Source organism: Triplophysa dalaica, chromosome 8, assembly GCF_015846415.1.
Source record: "Triplophysa dalaica isolate WHDGS20190420 chromosome 8, ASM1584641v1, whole genome shotgun sequence".
NCBI lineage: Eukaryota > Metazoa > Chordata > Actinopteri > Cypriniformes > Nemacheilidae > Triplophysa > Triplophysa dalaica.
The window spans coordinates 10690983-10706165 of NC_079549.1; the positions used below are offsets into that span (position 1 = coordinate 10690983).

A 15183-nucleotide genomic window follows, 5' to 3' on the forward strand; every position below is an offset into this window, starting at 1 on the left:
TCCGTACTATGTCAGTAAATTGGGGATTACTAACATTCTTCCGAACATCCTTCTGTGTTCAGGAGAACAAATGACACAATTTTTATTTTTGTGTGAACTATCCCGTCAAGTGCACCTTTGTTTTTTACCGGGCCACTGGCTTATCATATTTGTACAGGTATGTATAACACCAGAACATATGCAAGTCTTACAATGTTAATTCCATTTTCGTGGTTGTGATGTTCTGTGCTCTTAAAATGTTTTACAGTCCTGAAAAAATAACCAATTTAAATGGCTAAACCAGCACATAAACAGTCTGATCTTAGGCTTCTCATCGGTTATGGGTTCACCTCATGTGTATCAAACAACATCAGAGTGCAGAGGAAACAGCAAAAGGCTTCAAAAACTGAAGCCTATTATAAATAACATTTGAGAAGAGGGAAGACGGCACATTTTGAAACGACATGCATGTTTCTAACTAAGTGAGAACGAGAAGTGACACAGGAAGTAAAATGAGGTTGTGGTAAACTCCCTGCATACCCGTTTGTGTGTGATCACAGTGTAATGTGCTATTATGAGAAGAGACTTTTAAAACTGCCAGAGAAAGCAACACGGCTCGGTAAGCTTCTTTCGTTTTATTTATCTGTTTTTCCTAACCATTTATACAATGTGTGTAATGTGTTAGTTCTTTGATGAAGATTAGTTTCGGCATGGCTTTAAAGTAGTAGTACTATGTAGTAAGTGTATTTAGTATTTTATGTTAATCTACCCAATTTGTTTGTGTTCTTAAAGTTCACAAAAAATTGAAAATCTGTCACCATTTCCTCATCATGTCCTTTCAAAACTGTATGACTTTCTTTCTCCTGCAGAACTCAAAAGAAGATATGTCGAAGAAAGTTAGTAACCAAACAACATTGACTTCCATTGTATAGACACAGAACCCCGGATACATTTCTCAAAAAATCTTCTTTTGTGTTCCACAGATGAGTCATATACAGGTTTTGAATGAATAACTCATGGCAGACTTTTTATTTTGGGGTAAAATATCTATTTAACATTATTTTCTATACACAGTAGTCTACTCATAGAAAACTCTTGTCTGTGTTATTGGAGTCTTTGTTTTGTTGCAAACAGATGGTCAAGTTAACTTCCCCTTTTTTTGTTAATTCTATTAATGTTCCTACAGATGGTGAATAACAACTATAGACTTTTTCATAATTCTGTCAGAAATCATTTGTGGAAAGCAATCTGCAAATAGGCAGACTCAAGAACATGGGGTAAGTAGTTTATGTCAAAAGAAGTCATAATTTATCTAACAATAGTGGAATGGCACCCATTTTTTTCAACTTCTGTCTCTGTTGTTTCCAAAAGTGGTATCTATTTTATTCAAAAAACTCCAAACTTTATGTTATAAACTTAAACTGCTTGGAAAGACAAAATTACGCCACACTTAAAAAAATTACCACATTAGAAATCCTTGAAGGGTGAACAACTTTACAGCTTTATGGTCTTTCAGCTGCTTTGTTGAATTACTAAAGTATATTAGCAGCTTCCAGGTACTTCTTTTCAGGGATTTTTTTTATTCACTTTAAAACATGTTCCAAATAGTTGGTAATGCAAAAAATTTCTAAATGCTAAATTGTACAACCTTAGAGACTCCAATAAATACATCAAACTACATGTCTTATAAAATATTAGTAATTTAAAAATATAAGCAAACAGTGCACATAAAGTAGAACCAGAAAAGGAAAGTTGATCTGAGAAATATTGTATATGCTCTTTGCTGCACTGACTTTATCACCTTGTTTCAGAAACAGTGGAGAGGAAGGAAAACTTTCACGAAGACTTTCACGAATAGGAAGCAGATCACAGCGGGAGCCTCCACGACCTCCTCCTCAAGCAGACAAGCCCCCAACAGCTGCTCCCCCAAGATCAGCTGAGAGTGCTCAAAAACCTCCAGAAGCTGCCCCAAAACCTTCGGAACCTGCACCAAAACCACTAGTTATCACCTCCAAACCACCAGTGGCCCAAAAGCCAGCTGCCCCTCCAAGGCCACAGATACAAGTGTTCAACAGCGGAGAGCATGGGGCTGCTATGCTGAATGTAAGATGTTGCCTAAAATAAAGAAAAACAGTTTACTATATAATAGTGTTAGATTAGTATTTTCCAAAATAGTGTGTCATAAACTGATTAGTTTTGCCTTGTCCCAGGGGTTGGATCATTTCCGTTCTGATGAGACGCTGTGTGATGTCACTTTGGTTCCTGGGGATAGCAATGAAACTTTTCCAGTTCACAGAGTCATTATGGCTTCGGCCAGTGACTACTTCAAGGCCATGTTCACAGGTGAGTCCGCTTAAATCCAGAAGAATCATTTTCAATGAAAAGTATGAATTCATATAAAGTAGTGGAAAACTACAGGAAAGTATAAACCCTATAAAAAAGGTATGATTTCATTGATACCAAACATACAAATCTTGCTTGTGTTTGCATTCTGGTTCATAAATAGGATTCTGAGCAAAAGATAAAAAACACAGTTTCCTGTTTGTAATAATCTCTTTTTCTCTTCCTCTTTGTTGATTCGCAGGAGGCATGAAAGAGCAGGAGTTGAGGGAGATCAAGCTCCATGGCGTGAGCACTGCAGGCCTGAAGAACATCATCGAGTTCATCTACACATCTCGGCTAAGCCTAAGTCTCGGGACCCTCCAGGACACATTAGAGGCAGCGAGCTTCCTCCAGGTGCTTCCCGTTCTCAGCTTCTGCAACCAGCTTCTCAGCAGTGAGGTATGAAACCTTAAGATGTGGTGCTTGTGCTTCCTTTCACATGATCTTAACCTGAACGCAAACATCTTTCCACGGCAGATCACCACAGAAAACTGCTTGGAAGTTGAGCGCATTGCCAGAGATCTTCTCCTTGAAGATGTCCTAACAAACGTCCACACGTTTGTGTGCGAGAACTTTTCTGATCTGGTGGAGAGTGGCCGGATGCTGCTGTTGTCCGAAGCAAGCATGACGTACACTCTTTCCAGCGACTCGCTGAAAGGTTTCAATGAGATGGAGCTCTACCGCATCGCCCGTGCATGGCTATCTCATAAACCCAGCGAGCGCCGTTCCAACGCTTACGCCTTGATGCGACACATCCGCTTCCCTTTGATGTCCCCTGCCGAACTTCTCCAGATCTCTCAGGAGGACCAGATGGAAGATGGGTCAAACAAAGGAAAGGAGTTAGAGGAGTCCTTCATGCGATCCAATACAGCCTGCGTCAACCTTCTTCTGGAGGCCAGCAACTACCAGATGTTACCTTTCCTCCAGCCGACGCTGCAGACGGAACGCACTCGGATTCGATCCGATTCCACACACCTGGTGGTTCTGGGAGGTGTGATGCGGCAGCAACTAGTGGTGAGCAAAGAGCTTCGGTTGTACGATGAGGAGGGTGGAGGAACCTGGAAAGCCCTCCAACCCATGGAGGTGCCACGTTACCAGCATGGCGTGGCCCTGCTCGGCGAATTCCTTTACATCGTGGGTGGTCAGAGTACTTATGACACCAAAGGTAAAACAGCTGTGGACAGTGCATACAGATACGACCCTCGCTTTGATCGCTGGTTGCAGGTGGCTTGTCTGAATGAAAAGAGGACGTTCTTCCATCTCAGTGCTCTTAAGGGAAAGCTCTACGCTGTTGGTGGGAGAAATGCCACAGGCGAGATTGGTAAGTAGTAAATGTTTAAGCAATTACTGCTTTAATAAATCTGCACAAAATGTTCTGTCCCCTCTTGAAAATGCTGAAAACCAGAACCGTCTGATCTTTAGATTCTGTGGAGTGCTACAATTTGAACAAGAACGAATGGAGTTTTGTTGCACCGATGTGTGAACCTCACTATGGACATGCAGGCACGGTACATGGAGGTCGGATGTACGTCTCGGGTAAGTGTCCCAGTTTAGCTCATATAGGTAAACTCAATGTAAAAGTGGCACAATTGCAAGATCCATCCTAACTGGTGAGGGGAGATTTTGTAAGTGAATTAAATCTGGACAGTGTTTTGCTAAAAGCGTGTTTAACTGGGCCTTAATCCACCACCTTTCTCTGTGTGAGTGAATGCGCTTAACAAAATCCTTTCATTGCCCTTCCAAAAAAAAAATATTAAGAGGTCACTTTGCAAAAACAAGCATTAAAGGTCACTTAGCAACCTTGCTAAGTTCTCAGAATGAGAACCAAAGGCAACCAGGAAACATGTACAAGATAAAGCGGGTCACTCATATGTGGTAAGACCACAGTGTACAAAGGACATGACAGGCTTGCTGTGAAACTGTGAGAATGTTTCTGTTTGACAAGCAGTAAAGATAGGCCTTACACAAAATAAGTTTATTAAGTGTGCTATTAGTATACTTGTTTTAAGTTTAAAAGAAAGTTTACTTTTCACTTTGTATGTACTTCTCAGAAATGTACTTTATTTTATATACTTTATACTTAATATTTCACTTAATTACACTTGACATATACTGGCATAACAGTTTATGTATAAATATACTTAAAAGTATAATAAAGTCAAATATAAGTTATCTTGTCTTGTAGCTATGAACCAAACAGTTCTTGGCAACCATTGCCTACCATAGGGAAAATTACAAAGGTAGTCAAAAGTGCCTCAGAACTATTTGCTTTCCTATATTCTTGAAAATATATTCTTTTGAAGAACAACAAAAAATGTAAAGCAAACGTTCCTACATGGTAGTCATTGGAGGTCAAAAAAGTATTTGCCTACAAGCATTCTTCCAAATATCTTTCTCTGTGTTTATCTGAACAAAGATATTAATACAGATGTTAATAAAGACAAATTTTCATTTTTTGTAAACGGTTTCTTAAATGCATTATGTATAAAAAGTAGTTCAATGAAAGTGTGTACTTCAAAGTCTACTTCAATCAACTAAAATGTGATACTTGAACTAGTATACTATCAGTATATTTACTGTAGATGTATACAGTGAGTTGACTTGCAGTATTGTTGTAGTACAAACATAAACTAGTTGTACTACTAGTACGTTGACATTACTTTACTCACTAAAAGTACATAAAAATACACTTGAACATAGGTATACTTAATAAAATATAGTAGTCTTATTTATTGTAGCAGTCAAAATACAGTCATTTGAAGCACAGAAAGATATTTGCAACCAAAGGCAAACAGTGACAAACAAAGGGTGACTAATAATAATGATTTATTTATACCAGAAATATGGAGATACAAGGTAATATATTATACATGGTTTGCCTAAAAAATAAACAAATACAATTATAAAAGTGATGATAAAAGTACTGTGTGGGTGGGGGGTCTCAGTAAAAAACTAGGTTTTAAGACAGAGTTAAACCACATCCTTCCTAATGATTTCTTTGTTTCTGCAAACAATAAGAATGCATTGTATTTCGATTCCAGCAGATAAACAGTATTCATTCAAGTTGCAATAAATGCATTCCCTCTTTATGCCATCAGGTGGTATTACAAGAGATGCTTTCCAAAAAGAGTTGGTGTGCTATGACCCTGACAGAGACGTGTGGAGCAGACGTGCCGACATGATGGAGCTTCGTGGCCTCCACTGCATGTGCACCGTGGGCGACCGCCTCTACGTCATGGGCGGCAACCACTTCCGCGGAACAAATGACTATGATGATGTGCTAAGCTGCGAATTCTACAGCCCTGCAACTGACCAGTGGACAGTGGTGGCACCAATGCCCAGGGGTCAGAGCGACGTTGGGGTGACCGTGTTTAAGGGCCGTATCTATGTGGTGGGTGGTTACTCCTGGAACAGTAGGTGCATGGTGGATATTGTGCAGTGTTATGACCCTGAAAAGGATGAGTGGGAGAAGGTCTTCAGTGTCCTGGAGCCTCTCGGAGGTATCCGGGCCTGTACTATGACTGTTCATTGTCCGAAGGGTTCTGAGGATGAGGTTCATATGCAAGAGTGTCCGCTACCAACATCCAAAAACTGAGGCACATGAACAGATGTTTTGATGTTTATTTAAGCATTAAAACTTCATAAGTAGAATTTCACATAAGCTTCACATTGCTTTGGTAAGTTTCCAGGGCTTGGTACAAAAACTGCAAGAGCAGTAATATCTGAAAATATTTGCTTGTTGAACAAAGTTGTTATTCTTTTGTTTGTTGCACAATTGCAGATGAGTTTGCAAAAGCTTAAATACTGCTCTCTTTCAATGCCATATATGTGGGCCACAGAGATTAATGTTTCAGCTCTAAATTATTCTGTTCATCTATTTTTACTTCTGTAATCTAATGTATATGTTTTGCGGAAATAAATGTTTTTCAGTCAGTGTATTTTGTGTGGTATGTTTTAAAGATTTTTCACACACAGAACACAAGATCCACTTATTTGATTCATAACAAAAAGAAATATATTAAAGGAGTAGTTCACTTTCAAAATTAATTTTCATGATAAATTACTCCCCCCCCCATGTCATCCAAGATGTTTATGTATTTGTTTCTTTAGTCGAAAAGAAATGAAGGTTTTTGATGAAAAAATTCGGTCATTTAAAAAAAAAAAGTATATGCTTTATAAACACACATGCTTGCCTTGTTCTGTTCTGCGATGCACGTTCATGACTTCACGTAATACATAATCATGTTGAAAAGGTCACACTTGACGTTGGCGGAAGTACCTAGTCTTTAACCGAGTGTTTACAAGTTGAACGTGCAAGTTTTCAACATAATTACGTATTACGTGAAGTCATGAATCTGCATCGCAGAACAGAGCAAGGCGAGCATTTGTGTTTATAAAGCACATCATTTTTTTCGTTTAGAAAATGACTGATCTTTTCGCTTGATAAGACCCTTATGAATCGTCTGGTATCGTTTAAAGCCCTTTGAAGCTGCCCTGAAACTGTCATTTTGACCTTCAACCGTTTGGAGTCCATTGAAGTCCACTATATGGATTAAAATCCTTTTCATCAAAAACCTTCATTTCTTTTCGACTAAAGAAAAATATACATAAACATCTTGGATGACATGTGGGTGAGTAAATTATCATGAAAATTTATTTTGAAAGTGAACTTTAAGTATTTTAATAATAAATATGCAGCTATTTTGATTATAACATTTAATAGTAAATGCAAAGGTATTTTATTCTTAAAAGCAAATTCAATCCCCATTATTATAAGAAGCTTACAACAAAGTTCGGAACACAATATTTTGACCGACTAATGTGTGCATTTTCCCACCTTTCCTTGTGTGAAGTGTAGTTGCATCTAGCGGTCACTTCACCCCTCCTCCCTCCCTTTTAAAGCACTACGGTGGCTGACACAGAACTAAGATGCCTTCACGTTTTCAATTCTCAATAAAGAGATAACATACTTTAGTTATGAAATGGGCTCTGTAAAGCAGTTTGTCCATTTAGGGATAAAGTAGAAACAACATGACTTCTATTTCTTTTCTACTCTTTCTATCCCTAAAAAAAGAATCCTTAGCTTTGTATACTTTGGAGGGGTATATGAGAACAGTTTTTACAGCACTTATTGTTTACCTCATTTGTAAGTCGCTTCTGCTAAATGAATAAATGTAATGTAGTGTAAATGTAATTACATGTAAATGTAATTACATGTAATGTAATATGGAGATTAATAAAACATAACACTTTATTATGTAAGGTCTTTATACACCTCTGAAAACAGTTATATATATCATATTGCATTTCTGTCAATAGATCCTCCAAAAAATACACATTGGACCTTTAAACTTATCAAGCTATATTTTCTTTTCAAATGTGAACTATAGAGAATTACCATTAAAACTACTGTATACACGACGATAAGGCTTAAATCATACATTGGTCTGGAGTGCTGTTTATAGAACCTTGACTGGTTTTTTTTTCATGAATCATGTTTTAGATAAGGCACAAAAACCAAAAGACATTTATCCCATGGTCTCTAGACTTTTAGACTATAGCAAATGGAAAACAAAACTAGTATAAAAGAAGACTAAAGTAAAGGTTAAAAGTAGACTAAACTACAGAGAAAACCTCAAAACCAGGTCATATTCTGGTCATTCTAATGGACAAGTGAATTATAAAACTTAGATTAATTTTGCATTTAAGGTTGTATCATTCTCAATAAAAATATATTCTCTTAATGGAAAACAAAGCTAAAACACAATCCTAAGTATTTTTATACAGCATATCCAGTAATATGAAAATCCGCTAGACATAGGCCATTCTAATGATTGAGGTCAATACAGGCTTTCCTGTAGCTCAGTGGTTAGAGCATGATGTTGGCCACACCAAGGTCATAGGTTCAAGCCCAGGGAATACACATACTCAGGAACAAGTTTATTTTGGTATAAGTCGCTTTGGATAAAAGTTTCCGCAAAATGCATAAATGTCAATTTAATTGGCCATCATTTATCAAATGATCGAAAGCCCGAAAACTGTTCGTATGCTCCTTTTCAAGCTTGACATTTATCAGTATGCACGTGAGCTGTTGCCACGATCAAATCTCAAGACATATCTCTACTGGTGTATGCAAGTTTTGAGAAGGGTGAAGGTCCATAATAACGAATAGAAATATTACCTTTTTTCATTTACTATAGATTCCAAACCGATTTCTTATTTTCATTACATTAATAAAGTATTTTTCTTTTGACAACATTTTGTTGGATATTACAAGGTTAACGGGTGCTTTGGAAAAAAAAAACATTTTTAGTTTACCTCTAATTTGCGACAATAAAATACACAATTAAAAATGGCCAAAAACATTTACAATAGTCGATATAATCACAATTAATGGGTAAGGTTATCTGGGCCTATTTGCAAGGTGATGTTTCTGGGTTCGTTTTGATAAATGAGGGCCAATATCTTCGTATCAACAGAAAGCTTATCAAGTAAACAGACATCTGTCGACTAGCGCCTTGACACTGTTACTCATCGTCTGCTCCAACCCAGTGGCATTGGGGTTGTCCTTGTCAGTGTCAAGACCAAAAACGCACCACCCTCCAATACCATCCTACAAGCTTTAAGGACACATCACAACACTGTGGTTTCTGAGTCTCTGGAACATTCAGAGGGCTATAATACAAAGCGTTAGTGTGGAGTGGTGTTAGTAGCAAATGCAATGTCATTGGCAGGAGAAGTATGTGTGGTGACAGGAGCGTGTGGGTTTCTGGGAGAAAAGCTTGTCAGACTGTTGCTAAAGGAGGAAAAGCTTGCTGAAATCCGACTGCTGGACAGAAACATACGTTCGGAGCTAATACAGTCTCTTGATGGTTAGTATTTTCCTTATTTCTGATCGACAGTTGTTTAAGTGTCTGTTGGACAAAAATAATTGTCTTTTGTGGTGTCTCTGTTAAACTTTCAGTTCCAGTAAATTTTTTCTTTTTTCTGTTTTCACTTGTACAAATGGAAACTGTACATAGTGTCATTAGTTCATTAAGTCCTTGCTTGAGAATGCAAAAAAATCAGAAAGAAACTGATGCAAACAAAGACATTTCTTTATTTTCAATGTATCAATCATGAAGCAATACACTTTAAAGCCAAGGATGCACAAACCTTCCTTTAAGTCAAAGATTCTTTTGAATGTTCTTGTGGTCTGTGGAAGCCTTTTTCTATATTACAAACCTTTTATTCAATAGAAAGAAATTTGTTCACATGTGTGGGTTTTCAGATTGCAGAGGAGATACTAAACTGAGTGTGTTTGAGGGAGACATCAGAGAGTGTGAGCTGTTGAGAAGAGCCTGCAGTGGAGCAGCACTTGTTTTTCACACTGCATCTCTCGTCGATGTCACTGGAGCGATAGAGTACAGTGAATTATATGGTGTCAATGTTAAAGGTGAGACTGAATGCACTTTCAAATGAATGCAAATGTCCTGGGGCCACATTTATAACCGTTTCGTACTCACAAAACATACCTTGACAGAGGCGTACGCCTCTAACCACGCAAAGGATTTTGCGAAAACAAGATGATGTTTGCCAACAAAGTAGAAACATCTTTTTGGCTACATTTTCTGTATACTTTATCGTTGGATACATTATCTTTATGGTTTTAAACCAAAAAAACATTGACGTTATGCTAGATTTCTCTAGAAGCAAGACTTAAAATCATTTTGTAAATATATCCTGTTTTAAAGGGATAGTTCACTCAATATTTTTAATTCTGTCATCATTTACTAACCTTCAAGTTGTTCCAAATCTGTATACATTATTTGATCTGATGAGCACAGAGAAAGATATTTGGAAGAATGCTCGTTACTAGACAGATATTGCCCCCAATTTACTACTATAGTAGGAAAAAATACAATGGTAGTCAAAAGTGGCCCAGAACTGTTTGCTGTCCTACATCTGCAAGATATGTTTGGTTACAAGCATTCTTTCAAATATCTTTCTCTGTTTTCATCAAAACAAAGAAATTTATACAGATGTGGAACAACTAGAAGGTGAATGATGACAGAATTTTCTTTTTTGGGTGAGGTATCCCCTTAAGAGATGTTGTTTTGGAAAATAAGACAAAGCTGCACTGCACAATCTAAGAAATTTAATGAATTATAAAATTGTTGTCTTAATTGAATTAATAAACTTAATTCAGTTTTCAACTTAATAGATGTATCTATTCGGCACTTTCTCATTCCGCTCATCCGGCACATGTAGCATCCATAGGGAACAATGACGTTTTAAGAAGGATTACCGTCAATGACATGAGTCAAATTATCCAAACACTACATCGACAACCAAAAAGCTCCAGGCTAACCGTTTCAAGCTACATCCACAAATAAGTAACCTTTAGCACTTACGTCAGGCTTAATCACAGAGGCACTCAACAATGCTGAGCCAGATACATAAGTGGATGTCTTTGGGCTAAGCCCTGGAACCGCCCCTTTTGTGTCATGTGTTGTAGTGGAATATAACAAAAAATACACATTTCTTAGATTTCAGTTTTTGAAGTGTAAGAATATAATTTTGTGCAGTATAAATTTGAATGTTGTATTTTAATTCTGACATCTAAACCGTTTTTCCATGACAGGAACGCAACTACTGATTGAGACTTGCATACAGGAGAATCTGGCCTCATTCATTTACACAAGCAGCATTGAGGTTGCTGGTCCAAATCCTCGCGGTGATCCAATCATCAACGGCAATGAGAACACACCTTACACCTCAATTCTTAAATTTAGTTACAGCAAAACCAAAGATGAGGCTGAACAGATTTGCCTTCAGGCTAATGGAGAGATTCTGCGCAACGGAGGCCGGCTGGCTACCTGTGCATTAAGACCCATGTACATCTTCGGAGAGGGTTGTCGCTTTACATTAGGTCACATGAGGGATGGAATCAGCAATGGAAACATGCTGCTTAGAATCTCAAGTCGTGAGGCAAAAGTGAATCCTGTTTATGTGGGAAACGTAGCATATGCACATCTGCTAGCTGCGCAAGCCCTCAGAGATCACCAAAAGAGGGCAGTGATGGGTGGAAACTTCTACTACATCTCAGATGACACCCCACCTGTCAGCTACTCAGACTTTAACTACGCTGTTCTTTCAACTTTAGGCTTTGGGATGCGAGAGAGACATATTTTGCCCCTCCCCCTTCTCTATCTGCTGTCATACTTCATGGAATTACTACAGGTTGTGCTCAGCCCCTTTCTGAGATTCACCCCACCCTTAAATCGACAGCTACTGACCATGTTAAACACACCCTTTAGTTTCTCATATCAAAAGGCCCACAGAGATTTTGGATATAGCCCTCGCTATGACTGGGAAGAGGCACGCAGACGCACTACTGAATGGCTAGCATCTGTCCTGCCTACAGAGAGACAACAATTGAACTCAAAATAAATGTTTATGTTCGTCATATTTATCATTTTTGTTCTTCCTGTATTTCTCACCGTGACACCATGTTATTCTTGCTCTTCTTTAGATAAACAGGGGAAATAAAAAATAAATGTATACATATGTACTGTATATACAGTGTCTGTTAAATTCCAACAAAAGCAAACCTCAGTAGTGACACCAAGTCACCCAACAGCAATGTGATAGATTAAGAGCAGATATAAAAGCAGTATTATTACATCAAATATACATTTTATAGCTTTTATATGCCAATGTCATATAAATCTTGAGTACCTATACAATAATATTGCATACTTGGTATCTTCGAAGAGTATTTAGTTTGATCAAATTTATGAAAGACAGCTGTATGAAAAAAGACGTGTGCCTGGAATCATGCAGAGGGAGCGGAACTACAGCACGAGCACACAATACATCATCGCATTATCGCATATTATGCACATACATGCCGATTGCCAACAAAACTTAGTTTGACCTACCTTGTAAGGTTCATGTCCGCCATCTTTTAGCGGTGGGACCGCGCCATCTATCCAGCGTTATATCCAGGGCTGAGAAGGTTACTTTTAAAATGTCTTTCACTACAGATAAAAAAATACATGCTTTAAAAAGTAATTCGTAACATATTTCATTAGATTACACAAATTCTGTAATTTAATCTAAATACTTTTGAATACTGATAAGGTACGTAACACAAGGGGATCATCAAACAGAGGACTTGGTGTTCCTCTGCGTTTTATGGCGTTACACTGGATGATCAAGAAGGGCCAAGGCACTCACGTTATTTATTATGTTACCATTCCTTGCTGTAATGAGAGCTTGTTTCTATCTCACACAAACTCTGTATGATGTATATGGTTGTTTGTTTATAGTCTTTATAACGTCGTATATAAAAGGTAAGACAGTAAGATATAGTTGTCAACTATTTAACATAATATTTTTTTAATGAAACCTTAACAATCCTTTACATCTTGCTCAAGTCGCGCTGGCAAAGTTGATGTATCAGCTTGATCGTCTTCATTTTCCGTATCAGATTCGGGCACGAGGTAAGGAAGTACCGATGACATTTTATCACCTGTCTGTCAGTACAATTGCTCGGGAACATGATGCTCCGAATATGGTAAGAGCCGTTACATTTCCGTGAAACGCTCTAGTATTTGACCAATCACTACGCACTAACCAACTGGCCAATCATAGCAAACCTTGCTTTTCAGATCGATGAGCTTTGTAAAAAATCAGTGCGTTTCAGAGAGGTGGGGCAAATAGGAGATACAAACTTGCACGGTATGTGGAAAATACAGCGTTTTTTAACCTTAAAATGTGTATACACATTGCATTACATCTAAAACAAACCATAATATTTGTTTTAACCGTGTCATTTGACCCCTTTAACATTGTTAAGAAGTCAGAATGCTGAAACAGGAAGTTTTTCTGGACGACGCTGTATGAACGTTGTTTACGTCATCCGAAGTGGTCTAAAGACGTTTCATCCAAATAACATAAAACACCCCACTAACAAACTTTACTAGTTCGCTAACTTTACATCTCACATCAACTCAGAAATTCTCTCTACACAACACCTATCACCTTCAGTCACCCCACCTCTATGAAGGCAAGTCAGTAGCAAAATTTGAGAGCATGTAGATATAAATTTGTGAACTTGTAAAGTAAGTATGTGTTGCAGAAAAGTAGTCACAAATGTTTAAACTGGCATTTTCAAAATACATTAGCAGATACAAATGTATTGCGCATATTTACACGTTTTCCTAGATTCAGATTTGAATTGCAATCCCAAATAGGCATCTACAACCTCTCAAACCTGTCCCTGCAGTTTCAAATGTTCCCGCCTTAAATATTGCTACTACTTTCTTAATAAAACCATTGCAAAACTAACTTGTGCACTTGAAAGCTCAGAGGCGAGAGAAGGAGCGGCATTTGATGACGTCATGAGGCTGAGCCACACTGCCCCCTAACAGCAGGAAAATCACAATGAAAGGATCTAGCAAATAATAGTTCAAATATTTGAAACTGCAGTGACAGGTTTGTGAGGTTGTAGATGCCTATTTGTGATTGCAATTCATATCTGAATCTAGGAAAACGTGTAAATATGTCCAATACATTAGTATCTGCCAATGTTTTTTGTAAACGCCAGTTTACTACTCTTCTGCAACTTCAAATTCAGAAGACAGATTTGTGAGTTTTGTCCAAAAGTTAAAATCTTAACATTCAATTTCAGTTTTTTATTTTACAAGTTTTCACATAGGGGCTGTGAGTGTACATTTTAGTGTACAGGTACACATACTTACTTTACAAGTTTACAAATTAAAATATACATGCTGTCAATTTTTGCTACCGATTTACCTTCATACATAGGGTGACCACCTGCTAATAAGCCCAAGGGGGGACAAGGGGTGTGTTTCTGAGGGACAATGTGGGACACTGCCTGGCGCGGCGGTGCCCCCATCCCCCGGACAGACTCACTGATAGTGGTTTACCCATTTCTAGCACATACCACCCAATATGGTATATTAATAATGCCCTATTCCCCTAAACATGTGTAATTGCTGATGTATGCTCATGAATAGGCCAGCCAATGTATATTTTTTTTAAATAAAGATTCACAATATTTTGAACATTCAATGAATTGACAAATGCACTTCCACTTACGATTTACTTTAGCTATTTAATTTTCCCAGTCTTTCTTGAACCCACACCTTCTATTTTAAATTAATGGCTCAGACCAGTGGCGTTGCTAGGCCCTTTTTAGGGGAGCTAAAGCCCTCCTAAAGTTCTAGCTCAGCCCCCCCCTAAAATATTGTGTGTAATGTAATCTGTACAAGAACTCGAGATTGCTTTATAGCCCCCTTTAAAACTCATATTATGAAAACGGCGTTAGGCTGCGTAATTTAGCGCATTCTTTCAGTTCACACAGTAGCACATTGGAGTTAGCATAATTAGCAGAGTAACTTTACAAGGTGTGTGGATTAACATGACATCTGCATTTTTGCCATTCTTTGTCATAAATGCATCTTAATATGATGTGGAAGCGATACAAGACCCTTTCCCTTCCACTGTTTAAAAGTTTTATGTGCGTTCACCCCTCGTTAACTATTTGTTAACTTTACCTCAAAGCCAAATGAAAGCACCAAACACCAATGACGGCATACTTCCACGATTAAGATGATATTGTAGCGCACAGAAAGTGTCATTAATGATGATGTGCTATAGTTATAGAGAGTCGACGGTAGTTTTGACAGCTACAGAAAGAGGACGGGCAGAGTTACTGTAGATCAGCCCGGTGCGGCAGTGTTTTACATTGTTCTGAGTTCACAGGAAATAAAAGTGTACAGAAGCTTTTCAGACGCTTCAGTATTTTTATCA

General features: G+C 37.9%; 2 protein-coding genes across 5 annotated transcripts; both read left to right on the forward strand.

Annotated features, from left to right (window-relative positions):
- The first annotated feature begins 492 nt into the window (after positions 1-492).
- Positions 493-6299, forward strand: si:rp71-68n21.9 (kelch-like protein 9). Of its 4 annotated transcripts, none has more exons than XM_056755874.1 (10): positions 498-598; positions 849-875; positions 963-1017; positions 1166-1256; positions 1797-2082; positions 2190-2322; positions 2564-2760; positions 2839-3682; positions 3784-3897; positions 5460-6299. In XM_056755874.1, the coding sequence occupies exons 4-10, from the start codon at positions 1252-1254 to the stop codon at positions 5954-5956; spliced, it is 2076 nt and encodes a 691-aa protein (XP_056611852.1). In that variant the 5' UTR covers positions 498-598; positions 849-875; positions 963-1017; positions 1166-1251; the 3' UTR covers positions 5957-6299. The 4 variants fall into 4 exon arrangements, with proteins under 4 accessions (XP_056611851.1, XP_056611853.1, XP_056611852.1 ...); XM_056755872.1 differs by having other exon boundaries at positions 499-598; positions 1791-2082; XM_056755873.1 differs by lacking the exons at positions 849-875; positions 963-1017 and having other exon boundaries at positions 493-598; positions 1791-2082.
- A 2549-nt stretch (positions 6300-8848) lies between these two features.
- Positions 8849-11919, forward strand: hsd3b1 (hydroxy-delta-5-steroid dehydrogenase, 3 beta- and steroid delta-isomerase 1). Its single transcript, XM_056755230.1, has 3 exons — positions 8849-9233; positions 9632-9796; positions 10985-11919. The coding sequence occupies exons 1-3, from the start codon at positions 9083-9085 to the stop codon at positions 11791-11793; spliced, it is 1125 nt and encodes a 374-aa protein (XP_056611208.1). The 5' UTR covers positions 8849-9082; the 3' UTR covers positions 11794-11919.
- The last annotated feature ends 3264 nt before the right edge of the window (positions 11920-15183 follow it).